The sequence below is a fragment of the Diabrotica virgifera genome, chromosome 4, assembly GCF_917563875.1.
Source record: "Diabrotica virgifera virgifera chromosome 4, PGI_DIABVI_V3a".
NCBI lineage: Eukaryota > Metazoa > Arthropoda > Insecta > Coleoptera > Chrysomelidae > Diabrotica > Diabrotica virgifera.
Genome location: NC_065446.1, coordinates 264407131 through 264422485, shown reverse-complemented (window position 1 = coordinate 264422485; position 15355 = coordinate 264407131). Strand labels below are relative to the sequence as shown.

Genomic DNA, 15355 nt, shown 5'->3' with positions numbered 1-15355 from the left:
GACAACAGATGGACAAAGAAGATTTTAGAGTGGCGGCCAAGGGCAGACAAGCGAAATCGTGGAAGACCACTTACCAGATGTACGGACGACATTAAAAGAATAGCGACAAACTGGAATGCAGATGCGCAGGACAGAGAAGAGTGGAGACATCTTGAGCAGACATATATCCGACAGTGGACAAATTTGTCAGTGTGATAATGATGATGACTAATAGGGCGACTCCTTCTTTGACTTTAGTTTCTTTCGCAACACTACTGGAGATCATTCACATGACCACGATAAAGAAATTACCCATAACATCAAATTAACTGGTTTCTTCTTTGTTTCAGATACGGACTTTTGGGTGCTAGTGGCTGTGGTAAAACGACTTTGCTCAATTGTATTGTAGGTAGAAAAAGACTTAATTCCGGAGAACTATGGGTACTGGGTGGTACGCCTGGTTCGAGAGGCAGTGGAGTTCCTGGTCCACGAGTAGGATATATGCCACAGGTAAAAGATTACTATTTATAAAAAAATTGATCAGAGTTCGAATAACTGACGTAACTTGGCTGTATCATTCAACGAATTTTCCTTTCTTCTTCTTGTTGTGCCTATTCGTTTCGCATGCTGGTGACCATCATGGCAATCCGTACTTTGCACACTGCTACTCTGAAAAGATTTATAGTTGTTGTGTTGAACCACATACGTAGATTTTTCAAGCAGGAAATTCTTCGCGTTCCTGGTAATCGTTTTCCTTCTACTTTTTTCTGTAAAATTAGTTGCAACAGTCCATATCTCTCGCTGTTCCTCATGATGTGATCGAGGTATTCGATTTTGGCTATTTTTATTGTGGATATTTATGGTTTTTTATGTGGTTTTATTGTGGGTTTTTCTTTTTGTATTCTTAATAAAACGTCTTGATTAGTGCGTCTAAATTTTCCTTTGCTCCCCTTATTTTCTCTTGCATTTCTCTGTGTATCTTGTGTACAATTTTAATGATACTTCTTCTGTTCTCCATTAACTTTAGTATTTCATCGGTCATCATCAAGAAAAAATATAACTCCACAATAGATCGAGACAAACATCTTAGTGACAGAATAAATTATTTAAAAATAATTATAAAAAATTAACAAAGAAATAAGCCGTTGATAAACGCGTTATAAAAAAAGAAAACTTTAATATACCTGACACAGTTACCTTAACCGAGATTTTCGTCAAATCGTGGTTAAATAACGTCAATAAAATTTTTATGGTGAGACGTAACGATCTATTATGCAACATTCTAAAACTAAATATTAAAATAACAGGCATAATATGCGGTACAAAATTCCTTTTTAAATCAGAAGATTAATAATTTTCACTTTGACATAATATTATGTATGTAAATCAACGGTTTCAGACAGACACATTAGTTATAAACACAAAAAAACGTCGTTTAAAACTCGTTATAGAAATAATTTTAAAAGATCGTAATGGTTATTATTTGTCTACTAATCGATTGAAGTATTTTCGTCATTGCATTTGTCACCATCATCAAAAACTAATTTTGGGAACATTTAGTATTTTCCCCGAATCTTTAATATGTTTTCGAAATCAATAAGCGTTCTGTGTTATACTTTTTATTTGTAGCGAGAAATCAGTTCCCATTCACTTTTTTTGGTAAATTTTTTTAGGTGACTTTATTTTCTCCACAGTATTTCTCCATTCTTTCCTCGTTTTACACATTGATTTCCATTCTCTACCTCCTATTTTGATAACGTCCTCTATTATTTGGTTCTATTATCTACTTTTTGGGTCTTATTCGTGATCTACCTGTTACAGGTCTCCAGTTGGTGATTTGCTTGATATTTGCTTCTGGATCTACCTTTCTGTATCTTTCTGTCTCATTACTTCTTCTTGTTATCTAGGTGCCTTCTCCGCTTCGAAGGTTGGCAATCATCAGAGCGATTTTTACTTTTGAGACCGTGGCTCTAAATAATTCGTTGTTCCCTAAGGTTCTTCAGCCATGAGTTACGTCTCCTTCCTGTGGATCTTTTTCCCTGGATTTTTCCTTTCATAATGACCTAGAGTATTAGATTATTTATCTCCTCTCATCACAGAAATCTCAGCTTTCTTCTCTTAATTGTTAGAAGTACCTAATTCTCTTTCCTTAAGCATACGTCTCATTACTTCTACGTTGGTTATTCTATCTACCCATGAGATATTCAGTACTCTTCGGTACATCCACATCTCGAATGTCTCCAGTCTCCTAACGTCAATTTTCTTCAGTCTCCACGCTTCCATCCCGTAGTATAATACGGATAGCACATAGCACCTCAGCAGTCGTATTTTTAACTTAAGGTTTAAGTCTCGACAGCGGAGCTGTCATTGTTTTCATTAATGGTTACACCTAGGTATTTGTATTTGAATTCTCTTACTCTTTCAATAGACTGATTCTGTACATATATCTCGCGAATGTCCTGAGTTGTATTTGTTATTATCATGTCATTCACTTTTTTATCATCTATAATTACTGGTTGAATTACTGCTCCCTAAATTTTCAATTTAGTATTCTAAATGAACTCCTTATCTTCCCAGGAACGCAACTCATCAATATTGGCAATATAATTTTAAAGTCTTCTACTTTAAAATGTATAATACATGCCTGAATTGCCGATATAAATGTGTCAGATTAAATAAATTATTAGAAGAATTTTTTACTAAGCAACATTTTTGTTTATTTAGTATTATTTTGTATTTTGACAACGACACCTGACTTAGGCGTCGAAACGTTAATAAATTCATTTTTTTGGTAAAATTATAGCTTATTTCCCATTTAAAATAGTTCATTATAAAAATGCCACAAGGAAATAGCTTCAGAACAACATTTTTAGAAAGTTGTTGCGTTTCCAGTAAGTTCTGTTTCCTGCTACAATTCGTTTATTGATTACCAAGCAGAGTTCACAAATCTTGGTAGCGTTTCTAAGGCAGCTGGTTAGTTGATTCTTAGAAAAACCCTTTGATTTAGTCGTGTTTGATGTTTTTTAGAGGGAAGGGTCGAAAGCCCTTATCCCTTGTCGTACTTCCCGCCCCCCACCCTCCCCCCCACAGGCCGATCAGACACCAGCTTATTCCAGACTAAGCCGTAGATTCTTAGAATTTTATACTACTTCGTTAGCCTTTTTATTTTTCTGTTCAATGGGCCATGGGCTCGACCTCGAACTCAGATCCACTAGATTTGTCGATCGAGTGCCTCGCACCGTTTGGCTATTTGACGTATGATTTTTATATTTGTCTCTTAAAAACTAACCAGAGTAAAGATCTTTGGAATGCCTTACCAACGCTGTAGCTCATTGAACATTACTCAGAATATAGGTGTAGTATTTTACTATGAATCAGGAATTACAGAATCAGGAAGATACATAAAGAAAGATTGATTTTCACACATCATTGAAAATTTTAGAGCCCTCTTTCCCAACACCAAATAAAGTATATGTATATGGATTTGATGCTAAGATAACGATCAGATCAATTTTTATCTTTCTCAGATCAAAATCAAGGTAATTTTAAAGAAGTACACTATTTAAAAGCGTCGTTCGACTAGCATCAATAATATACTGAGCAATCTGAAAATAAGACTTAAGTATATTATTATTACCAGGATTCACGGTCAAACCGGTTAGATTTTTATTTTTTATTTTCTTCATTCAGACATCGCGACAAAAAATTTAAATCTGCTATAGCTATCACACGATCCTTTTATTATTTTCCAACATCATGGTATTGCTTTTTTTATACATACAGGAACAAAAACAAAACAAAAACAATAATTACAATTTTATTTAATAACGCTATGATAAAATCTTCTTATTGATAGATCGTAATTTTTTTGGTGTCAGAATGCTGCCTGAATGTTCTTTGTAAATTTATTTCTTTAAGGCTTATTTTATAATATCTATATTTACATAATTTGTTTCATAATTTACATCAATGTGGCAATCAAATGGTAATAATATAATAATGGTAATAATCAAATGGTAATATGACCCGCATGCGTGCCAATGGAGAATATAAAATTCTTAATCGTATGTCAAACAATGCGCAATAACTACCTCTTAAAACCCACCAAATTTCAATCGCATATCTTAACCGGTTTTAGAGCAAAAACTAAATCGTCAGTTTGTAAGAAAAATTTCAACATCCCGTATCTCGGAAGTTTGCCGCACTTATTTAGAAACATCCTGTATTTATAAAGCACATATCGCACCTTGAAAACCATATGGCAATATCTGCAATTTTTTCAGGAAATGACCTTTGAATGTAGTCTAATAAGAAAAAAAAATCTATTTTTTAATGCTATATAGCAGCGTCTGCAAACAATTTTAAGTTCGGCACCAGAAAGATACATCCCTATGGCTTTTGTCAAAAATCGGTTCTTCTTTTTATACCATCAGGCATTATCTGCAGTAGTTGATGCTCTACGGTTCTAAAATTAGAAAAAAAACCCAGATCTATATGGCAGTATGTGCAAAATGTGACCCACGCTCGTAAAATGAAAGCAAGATCTACTAAGGAAACATCCTTTGAATGCAACAAAACAGAGTGCTGCATAGAGATTTGATTGCAACACTGGAAATAAGCGACAAGACTATAACAAATTGATATACAACGTCGTACTGCAGATCCCAAAAGATGAGCGAATTATAACCGACAGACATTATATAAGCGACAGATTATAATATGCAAAACTTTGATTAAGTGTTAACACTAAAAATTTGTAATAAATAAGTACAATCAATAAAAAAAACTGTTATTTTTACTGTAAAATTTTTACTGTATCATGTGCGAAAATTGATATATTTTTTAATACCATATGGCCGTATGTGCTAAAATACCTATTTCCTGGGGGAAATTTTACGTACTTCTTAATTCATATAAAAATATGTAAAATTAAAGACAATTGTGCCAAATACCAGGTTTACAGCTTAATTTTTGGAATTACAGTAAATAAAATTAACTTTACAAAAACTTAAAATGCTCATAACTCAATATTATGATTTTTGCAGTTACTACCCTATGGTTTTCAAGGTGCGATATCTAGTTGTTAAAGTACCTAACTTTTTTATTATCGAACATAAGCGAATGAATCAAAAAACAGAATGTTAAGAAAACCTGAGGCTATAGTTGGGTTTTAATTTCAGTACTTTATAAATGCTAAAGTATTCCACAGGATGTGGTGAACTTTGAGAAAAAAAACACAGTTTGATTGGTACACCCGGTATAGTGACAATTTACCTGTCTTAGCAACAATTTTATTATAGCGATATTGTTAAAGAATATTAAAAAAATCACTTAAATCGGACAACAGGTTTAGGAAATTCGAGACATCAAAAATGAATCATTTTTAAGATGGTGTGTCAATTTCTTGGAGTAGTGTATTATAATTTTGTACAGTTTTGCTGCTACACATATCTCTATAGTCCTGACAATCTCTTGTATTTTCCTTCTTATTCTGATACAATGATTGCATTTGGCCATATTAGATTCTTAGGTTGTATAATAATATTTTTTTGCTATTTTTCCTATATATTTCAGCCTTTCTGAACTAACTTTCTCGCTCCCATGAGCTTGCCCATTCTTTATCTTTTTTATTGTTTCCTCTACTTCATCTTCGTGTAAGTATAGCTTCTGTTCTTAGTGTTTTCCTCTGAGCCACCAATTCCGTTATTTCCATGCTCCTTTGATTTTCCTTGCTCTCTGGTCAACAGCTCTTCTAAATGTTTCCTCCATTTTTCCATTATATCCTTGCCGTCGGTTAATACTGTTCCGTTTTTGGTCATTATTTGTCTTAGCTTAATTTCTTTGCTGCTTTGTAGGATTTTCAGTGTTCTATAAAACAATTTTACATTTGCTTTACTGCTTTGTTCCATTTTTTTTTCGTTTTCTCAAATTGTGAGTATACACAGAATCAACTTTCGTTGTAATTTTTTCTAGAAGAATAGACGGAATGTGACTGCATATTGTAGAGTCCCTTTTGTCTTCTTTATTCGTCGTCTCCTTCTGTTCCCAGAAATTGGTCCCACGAGAGGTTTCAGATTTACGAATCTGTGACTTATTCTCATTTTCGTTAAAATTATTGTTACAATATATTTTAGAGATATTTTTATTGCAGGAGACAGCACTGAACGGCGAATTCACAATCCGAGAAACTCTAAAATACTTCGGCTGGATATCCCGCATGACCACAGACGAAGTAGAAGCCAAAGTTGATTTTTTCATCAACTTCTTGATGTTACCGGACGCAGATAGGCAGGTCAAAACCCTCAGCGGAGGGCAACAGAGGCGAGTTTCCTTAGCAGCTACGCTTCTTCACGAACCTGAGTTACTAATTTTGGACGAGCCCACCGTTGGTGTTGATCCTTTGCTTCGAACGAATATTTGGAACCACTTGGTTGAAATAACTAAATATGGTAGGACGACTGTGATCATTACCACGCATTATATTGATGAGACTAGGCAGGCTCATTTGGTAAGTGAACTCACTGATCAAAAATTGCTTTATACATTGCTTTATCTCTTCTCTAGAAAATTACATTAAAGCTAATTTTCGTTGTCAATTTATCCCATATGTCTGCAATTCTCGACATCTTCCAGACTTTCGATAGAGTATAGCATCCTGGACTGCTCTTTAAATTAAAAAATACTCTATCGAGTAACTACTATATTACCTATTAGTCCAGGAACCAAAGCTTTTCACCTCGCAATTTTTACTGAATGGATCAATTTGCTTGAAAATTTGAGAATAAGTAGTGGATAGTCCAAGGATCAAAATCTATATGATGCCGACAGGCACTTTTACCATGGGGGTGGTTGCTACCCCATCTCGGGGTGGAAATTTTTTATTATATTTTGACCGCAAAAGTTAATAAAAACATTCATTCTAAGCAAAAAATGTTCTATACATTTTTTTGATAAAATTAATAGTTTGTCATTTATTCGCTATCGAAATTGTTAGTTTTATATCTAAAAAATCAATGTTTTCGATGGTATACTCATTTACGATTCACTCAATTTTTGCCGTAGAACAAATTTTATCAAACCAAGTTCTTGGTAATTAAATTACCTACAATTTCATATTGAAACATTTTTTCATATCTCTGATTCCAATCTTTCTATTCTGAAGAAAATAGCATTTTTTTACCAAATTTCAAACATTCGTTATTCGCTTTAAACTTCAGTTTTTTAAAAACTGATCATTCTAAGCCAGTAAAACTTCTAGAATTTATTAATAATACATAAATAAAGAAAAATAAATAAGACCAATGACACTAAAAACACCGCCAACTTACATTATTATGCTTACAATTGGATTTCTCCCTTTTTTTTCAAAAAAATATATTGATTTTTTAACCGTAACTTTTCCATTTTTTATTTTAGAAAGTTCGCTAAAAAAGAATTTTGTAGGTTTTTTCAAGGTCTATAAGGTTATTAATATTAAATCCTTTTAAAATTCTCAGTCACAAAGAGGTGGCGTTGAAAGGGTTGGTAAAGGTGGTTTTGCATGATATTACAAGTTTTAATTGTCAATAGCTCACTCAATTTTTGCCGTAAGAAAAATTTTTGCAAACCAAGTTCTTGGGAATTAAATATGCTACAATTTCATATTTAAATATTTTTTCTTATCTCTGATGCTAATGTTTCTATTCTGAAGAAAAGGGCATTTTTTACCAAACTACAAAAACTCGTTATTCGCTTTTGACTCCATTTTTTTAAACTAATCATTCAAGCCGACCAAACTTCTAGAACCTATTAAAAATACATAAATCAAGAAAACCAAATCGGGTCAATGACAAATTTTAATTAACGTGGTGATTAGGGGGTTGTTTACGATAAATTTTTTGCTTAAAAAAATAAGGACTGACATTCTTTTCATTATAAGCCACTTAATTTTTTGGCTAGAGATTTTGTTTTTATTTCTGGAGATATATATTTTTAAATACTTTAAATTAGTTTTAACAAGTTATCCTCGAAAAATGCATAGTTTTCCCGTCTTTTGACTTTGAATCTACAATATTTAGCATTTGACGAAGAAGAGCCAACATATAATAAAGTATAGCTCGATTACTATTGGTCTTAAAGAAAATAAAAAAACGGTTTTGTTTATTTTTTCAAAAGGTACATTTTTGTTAGATAAAGTTGTTTTGATAAAACGAAAACTTTTTGAGTTATTAGCAGAAAACTGATTAAAAACAAATGATTTTCTCGATATAAAACTAACACATAAAATATCAATTTTATAAAAAAAATATATAGAACGTTTTTTGTTTATAATGAATGTTTTTATCAACTCTTGCGGTCAAAATATAATAAAAATTTTCACCCCCGAGATAGGGTGGCAACCACCGCCATGGTAAAAGCGCCTTTTGGCATGATATAGATTTTGATCCTTGAACTATTCACTACTTATTCTCAAATTTTCAAACAAATCGATCCATTCTGTAAAAATTGCGAGGTTTTGTCCTATTTTAAACTTCATTACTTGGACTATATACCTTTTACTCAGATTATATCTATCCAATAGAAGCTTCTACGTTACACATGGTAGGGCAGAATCCACCATTTGTACCATCGAATCGGGGGTCTCACAAGGCAGCGTTTTGGGTCCACTACTTTTCCTGATTTTCACAGCGGATGTACGAAAAACACACAATACTACAATAATTGAATCATTTGCAAATGACGTAGCTGTATTATCAACTAATGAGAATCCAGTAGATGCTTCTTCTCATCTCCAAACCCACCTAAACCTACTCGCAGAATGGTACAATCAATGGAGAATTAAAATCAATGAAAGAAAGTCAGTACAAGTAACACTTATCACCCGCCGGGAAATCTGTCCTCCACTCACACTTATCAATACACACATCCACGTTAGCACAGAAGTGAAATAATTTGGATGAATTCGACCAAAGGCTAACATGGAATAAACACATCCAAATGAAACGCAGACAGTTGCATCTTAAGTTCAGAAAAATGTACTGGCTCCATGGTAGGACATCTAAATTGTCATTAAATAGAAAATTACTCCTATACAAAATCATATTAAAACCAATTTGGATGTACGGTATCCATCTCTGAGGATGCGCGAAAGTAACAGAGATCACAACCATACAGCGATATCAATCGAAAGTCACACAATTCACAATGATCTGAGCACCTGAGTATTCCCTTTGTAAGAGATGAAATAGAGCTGGCAGCGACCAAACATGAAAGTCGAACAAGAAACCATGACAACGAACTGATTGAACATCTCTACCAGAATGGACCAATAATAAGAAGACTCCAGCGAACGTGGCCACAAGATTTAAAACAACAGTGAAATAAACCTATAAGACGGAGCATCATTGGATGCTCCCCATTCCGTGCTTAAAAATTTCATTCAAAGGGTACCCCCCGTTAAGATAGGCCAAATGCCATCACTTCCAGAATTCAATTATATTAATTTTTTTACGTTCTATGCAACTAAAAACTGAGATAACGCGGATTTTTAGCTCGCCACCCCCCTTACCCTTCCCCCACAGCCAAAAACGTAGATTTTTAGATTTATTTTTTTTTAGTTGGGTTGCAATTGATTTAAAAATTTCAAAAAATTCACACTTGTAGCTGAGGCTTTTACAAAACATGTCCATTTTTTATGGACCCATAGGTCGAGTGTACATAACCTCAAATTTTTTTTTAACTTTTTTAAAACCTATAACTTTTTTTCGGAGGGGGCTGCAGGTCCAATTTTTTGTATCCTACCCAGAAGATATCACAATGACATCTTTACTTTATATAAAAATATTTACTTTATATAAAAATCTTTACTTTATATAAAAATATTGCAAAAATTTGAATTTATTTTGTTAAAATGTAGTTTACTTGAGGACAAACTGAGCAACAGATATACTGAGAAAAAAAATTAAAACGAAAAAATGATGATTTATTGGACAGGTTGGGAGGAGGGCTAAAATTGGTCTAAGGCTTATTTTTTAAACACATCAAACGTAAAAAAATGAAAAAAAATATTCAGGCTGTATTGATCTCAAAAAATATTAGGCCTGGATCCCGCGTACCAAAAAAAGTTTATTAATAGCAAGCTGTAAATATGTGAATAGTTTAACGGTGTCTAGTCGGACAAAATTTGATGTAGGTATGGAAACAGGGGAAGTTTTAATTGTGAAACGTAATTTTAATTGTGGAACGTATCATCCTGATAAGTTTATGATTGTGAAAACTAGCAGGTCGTTTTTAAGTTTATTCAATAGCAAATTATATAAAATACCTATCCCTAAAAACTCAGTTATTTCAGATTATACCTACATAACCTTGAGTTACCAAACCAACTTAAAAAAAATAAAATCGAAAAATTGACATTTTTGGCTGTGGGGGAGGGGGAATAGAGGAAGTGGGCTAAAATTGCGGTGAGTCCTAATTTTTTAAAATCATATAGAACGTAAAAAAATTAAAAAAAATACTCAGGCTGTATCGACAACAAAAAATATAATTAGACCCGCAAAAATCCTTAAAAAACTTTAAAAAAACATGGTTTTTGGGTTTTTGGGGGGTTTAAAAGTGTTTCGCCCAATTTTTGAATATCCTAATATACTCAGTTATTTTAAATTATACATAATCTATTAACAAAACCTTGAGTTGATCTATGTTGCAGTCTATAAAATGGAGAAAATCCCCAAAACCCCCTAAAAAAACAGTTTTATTGATTTTTCAAGATGGCGCACCTGACGGAAAAATCTGAAAAAAATCAGAGAGATAGCTTTTGATAAAATACACAAAATGCAAAAAAAATTGGACCTGCAGCCGCCTCCAAAAAAAAGTTATAGGTTTTAAAAAAGTTAAAAAAAAAATTGAGGTTATGTACACTCGACCTATGGGTCTGTAAAAAATGGACATGTTTTGTAAAAGCCTCAAATACACGTGTGAATTTTTTGAAATTTTTAAATCAATTGCAACTTAACTAAAAAAAATTAAATCTAAAAATCTACGTTTTTGGCTGTGGGGGACGGGTTAGGGGGGTGGCGAGCTAAAAATTCGCGTTATCTCATTTTTTAGTTGCATAGAACGTAAAAAAATTAATAAAATTGAATTCTGGGAGTGAGGGCATTTTGGCTATCTTAACGGGGGGTACCCTTTACTTACAACTCTTAAGAAGTTGATTGTAAATAAAAGTTCATAAGGAAAAAAATATGTCTGCAATGAAAATCCTATGTGAAATTAAGTGTTGACTATCGTTTGTATACAGTGCTAGTCAAAATCCGTACCTCCACTCCGTTATACCTACGGTTATTAGACTTTATTACGGTTGCCTTGACCGACGGTGGTGGGGAGACTTATATTTTTGACTTTACGTCACAAGAGTTCACAGTCCCATATTTTTAAATGATTTTCGACCATTGAATGTGTGTTATTGTGTATATATGTGTATTATTTGTGTTATTATGAAATAATAGGACAAATAGTACACATTTTATCTTATACCGGGTGGTGAATCGTAAAAAGGGCCATAGGAAACTCAATGTAAAATTCTAAATTGTTGAATTCCTGCTTCCCTAATTATTTTACATCAAAAGTCATGAGAGAATACTTGTAGAGAAGTAAAATCTGTATTAAAATCAAAAGTTAAAATTGTTCTACGATTTAAATGCATTCCAAAATTTTGAAAAATATGATAGATTTGCCACAATAGGTATGCGTGTAAAAGTTAGGCCACACGTTACTATTTGACTGACAGTGCTCACACCATTGACTGAATAAAAAAATCTTTATTATTAATACTTTCTCCGCAACTGAGGGTATCTTATCAACTGTATTGTTTTGTTTTTAAACAATAGATGATATAAAAATATTGACAGTTCAAAAATGTGAACATTATTGCATTGTGTGTGGCCTAAGTTTAAGCTGAAAACTAAAATGTATTACATTTTTACAAAATTTTGGAATATGTTTAATTACGTAGACCAATTTTAACAGTTGTTTTCAATACAGATTGCAATCCTCTACAAATAGTTTCTACTGTCTTTTGATGTAAAATAATTAGGGAAGCTGGAATTCAACAGTATGGAATTTTACATTAAGTTAATGCAAAATTTTGACGTATGTCAAAGTTCTCAATGTGTTTTAATTGTATTCATTTTTTTCGAATCCTAAGAAAACTAATAAATATTTTTGAAAAATTTAAACTCAGAATGAAAGACTACATTATTACCGAGGGCCGAAAGTCCCTGAAAACTTCTATAATGTTTATTTTAATAAGTTACAGGGCTAAAAATAAAAGAGAAGTGTGATATTTAATTTCAAATATTTCATTCAAAAGAAACTGCTTGTTTATTCTAAGGGGCTTTCCGCCCTCGGGAATAATGTAATATTTCATTCTGCGTTTAAATTTTTCTAAAATACTTATTAGTTTTCTCAGGATTCGAAAAAAATCATATTACGATTCAAATGACAGTACACCCGTGACGTAATCACACCCTTAATGTTCATTGGTTAGGCGATCTGGGCAACCGTAGTAATGTCTAAGAACCGTGCCACTTGCCCCCTTGTCCCATTTAAAGTTATCTGTCACAGTGGCGCTGTAAAGTCATCTGTCATAATTACGTCACCTGTCATGACTAGTTATGAAGCTTACGTCCGTTTATTTCCTCCCTGCAAATTTCACTATTATAGGTACAACGTTCATATAGGGGGTACGGACTTTTGACTAGCACTGTATAACGTTTAAAAACCTCATAAAATAAATGATTCGACATGCCACTGCCAACTACTTTAATAATTAATGCTAAAATCCTGCTACGGCAAATTAACTAATAAAGTACAGGATTCGCAAATGACCACCAAACTATCTCGTACATTGAAAACTACTTATTGAATGACATTCGTTTTTTTAATGTGAACAAAAACTACCTTTGACAATTCGATAATGATATATTATTTGAATGTCGGAATAAGTATTTGACGGATACCTATATATGTTTGAAGGCGAACCCAAGGAAATTTTTACAAGATTATGTAATAATTATAGTCACTAATAGGTACATAATCATTAATTTAATATTTAGGTGCCTACATACTTTTCCGTGGCTTTACATAGCATAATTCTGTTTGTTTCACAATATCGTCTCTTTGCTGAGGTTCTCTTCCTGTTGACGTTTTTGGCACTACATACTGTAGTAGTTCTCCGCTTTTGTCATTTCAAATTATGCTTGATCATTTAAAACTTCGACCAATACTATGGTTTGTTTTCAAACCAGGAAGAGTAAAGTAAAAAGACAGATTCGCACCCAAGAAAGTCACTAGAAAAATCACCAAATAAATCTTTTTTTTGGTTGATCATGTCGACCTTCAACGGTAATCCATAAATATTATATTATGCTAATACCTCGCTAAAGAGTTCTAAAAACAACTGTTTTTTTTTATACAAAAGCAAACTAAAAATCTAAAAATTAAAGGAATACCGCAGAAAACGCAAAAACTCAACGACACTCCAACACATGGCGCCCACCATTTAGTTATTTTAAATTCATTTTCTCTCTTTAACTACCTATATCAAATTGCATATGTTTCCATTTTCGTTCTAAGATTCTTCTTTGTGAGAACATATAGATGAATCCGTATAGGTCAACATACACCTACACTCTGGTATAGAGAACTTCAAAATGTTTAAATTTAAACAAGAAACTAGCTTAAGGTGACAACAAATTCACTTTTTATCGATTAAAACAAAGATATCTAGTTCTTAAAGTATCGTCTATTAAGCAAGAATACAATTGTTTTTTCTGGCGTTAACAATTTTAACAAAATCGGGTTTTAGGGAAGCTCCTCCCACCAAGAATCCATCTATGTCTGGTTGGGATGCTAATTCTCTACAATTGTCAGCTGTCACAGATCCTCCATACTGGATCCTTATATCTACAAATATTTAGATTATTTATTTAATTATTATGTTTATACGGGATTAAGCCACAATCATTGGTGTAATTAAAATGGCATTTTGAAATAACTAATTGTTCAGGCAGTGGACTGTCAAATAAGGATTTCTTTGAACAGGCTTCGCCGGTGGATGGAGATGGATGCACTGGAAAGGTGTATTATTACCAAATTCAGGATTCAAACACAATTTATTTGATAGCACAAAACTTTGTTACATTGCTTACGGTTGCAAGTACAAGAGTGTGTCCTTACGGTCTACATTTCAAAATCACGCTTGCGCTCGGGTCGCCCATGTTTTCCCAACTGTCATCAATACGACTAACTTCACGCGTAACTTTGATACAAGAATTATAAAAAAAAATATGCATTGAAGTATAAATCCAGATCCCGTAACTTTTTAAGCGTTATAAAGTGAGTACAAAGACATACATATTTCTTTTTTTGTAATTACAGCTTCAATTTACCGTACACTTTTCGCAGACTCTGCCGATAAGGTAGAGTCGTGTTGGGGAAACCTGGCGCGCCCCTTGCGCTCGACGCCATCATATAGATCCCTACACAGGTCGATAAGAAAGATTTTAACAATCTAGGTAGCTCGCCGCTCGCTGTATCTGCAACAGTTCTACCATTCGAAATGAGATGGCGCAAACACTAACGTTTGACGTTTCGATTTCTACTCCGGAAATCGTTCACAAATTTTATTAGATTATGTATTTTCAAAATTCAGATACTTGGCCTCGATCTTGTAAGCCACCTCATGTGTATGGTTGGAACAACCATATTGTTGTATCATTGTTGGTGTATCATAGTTGAGATTGTGCAACGTAAGTTTTTTAATATATATTTGTGTTTGTGTGTTTTATATTGCATATTATGTATTGTGTATGAGATTGTAGATGATTTTTTTTTCGAGTGGAAATCCATAATTGTGGATTTGTGTTGTTTTTGTGGTTACTGAACACGTGTACGCCATCACAACTGATCCACGGAGCACCTTGTACCCACTGTCACTGCTAAGGCACCTCATCTTCTGGAGTTTTGAAAATTTTCGGCTTCGAATGGATGCAAATAGATTACTAAACAGCACCTAAAGACTTGCAACTTTTTGCATAATGTTCAGGATGATGTCAGAAAAAAAGTCTACTATAGAAAAATGGGTGGAAATGCATAGTTGCATGTTAAAGTGCATAAAATGCATCCAAAAGTGCATAAACATGTCACAATTAGTGTATTAAGGGCCAGATTTTGTTATTCGGGGGTTTTTGGTGGCGTGGATTACGAATACGCCATCAGAACCGAGCACCGGACCACCCGGTTCTCAAGGTCACTGCTAAAGCATGTTACCTTCTGGAGTTTGGAGGGTTTTTGGGTACCAGATGCACCGGGGGTCGGGGATGCACTAATTTTAACA

At 33.3% G+C, this 15355-nt stretch overlaps 2 protein-coding genes across 4 annotated transcripts in view; one reads left to right on the top strand and one right to left on the bottom strand.

Annotated features, from left to right (window-relative positions):
• LOC114325274 (ABC transporter G family member 23) overlaps nucleotides 1–15355 on the top strand; it is a 113368-nt gene that overhangs the window by 61931 nt on the left and 36082 nt on the right. For both annotated transcript variants that reach the window (XM_028273293.2, XM_050648942.1), the window contains exons 3-4: nucleotides 330–489; nucleotides 6131–6487. In XM_028273293.2, coding sequence (XP_028129094.1) covers nucleotides 330–489; nucleotides 6131–6487 — 517 coding nt within the window. The remainder of the gene's footprint in view (nucleotides 1–329; nucleotides 490–6130; nucleotides 6488–15355) is intronic.
• The window catches only part of LOC114325296 (triosephosphate isomerase-like), a 96522-nt gene continuing 94909 nt past the window's right edge, over nucleotides 13743–15355 (bottom strand). For both annotated transcript variants that reach the window (XM_050648944.1, XM_028273325.2), the window contains exon 4: nucleotides 13743–13923. In XM_050648944.1, coding sequence (XP_050504901.1) covers nucleotides 13766–13923 — 158 coding nt within the window. In that variant the 3' untranslated portion in view covers nucleotides 13743–13765. The remainder of the gene's footprint in view (nucleotides 13924–15355) is intronic.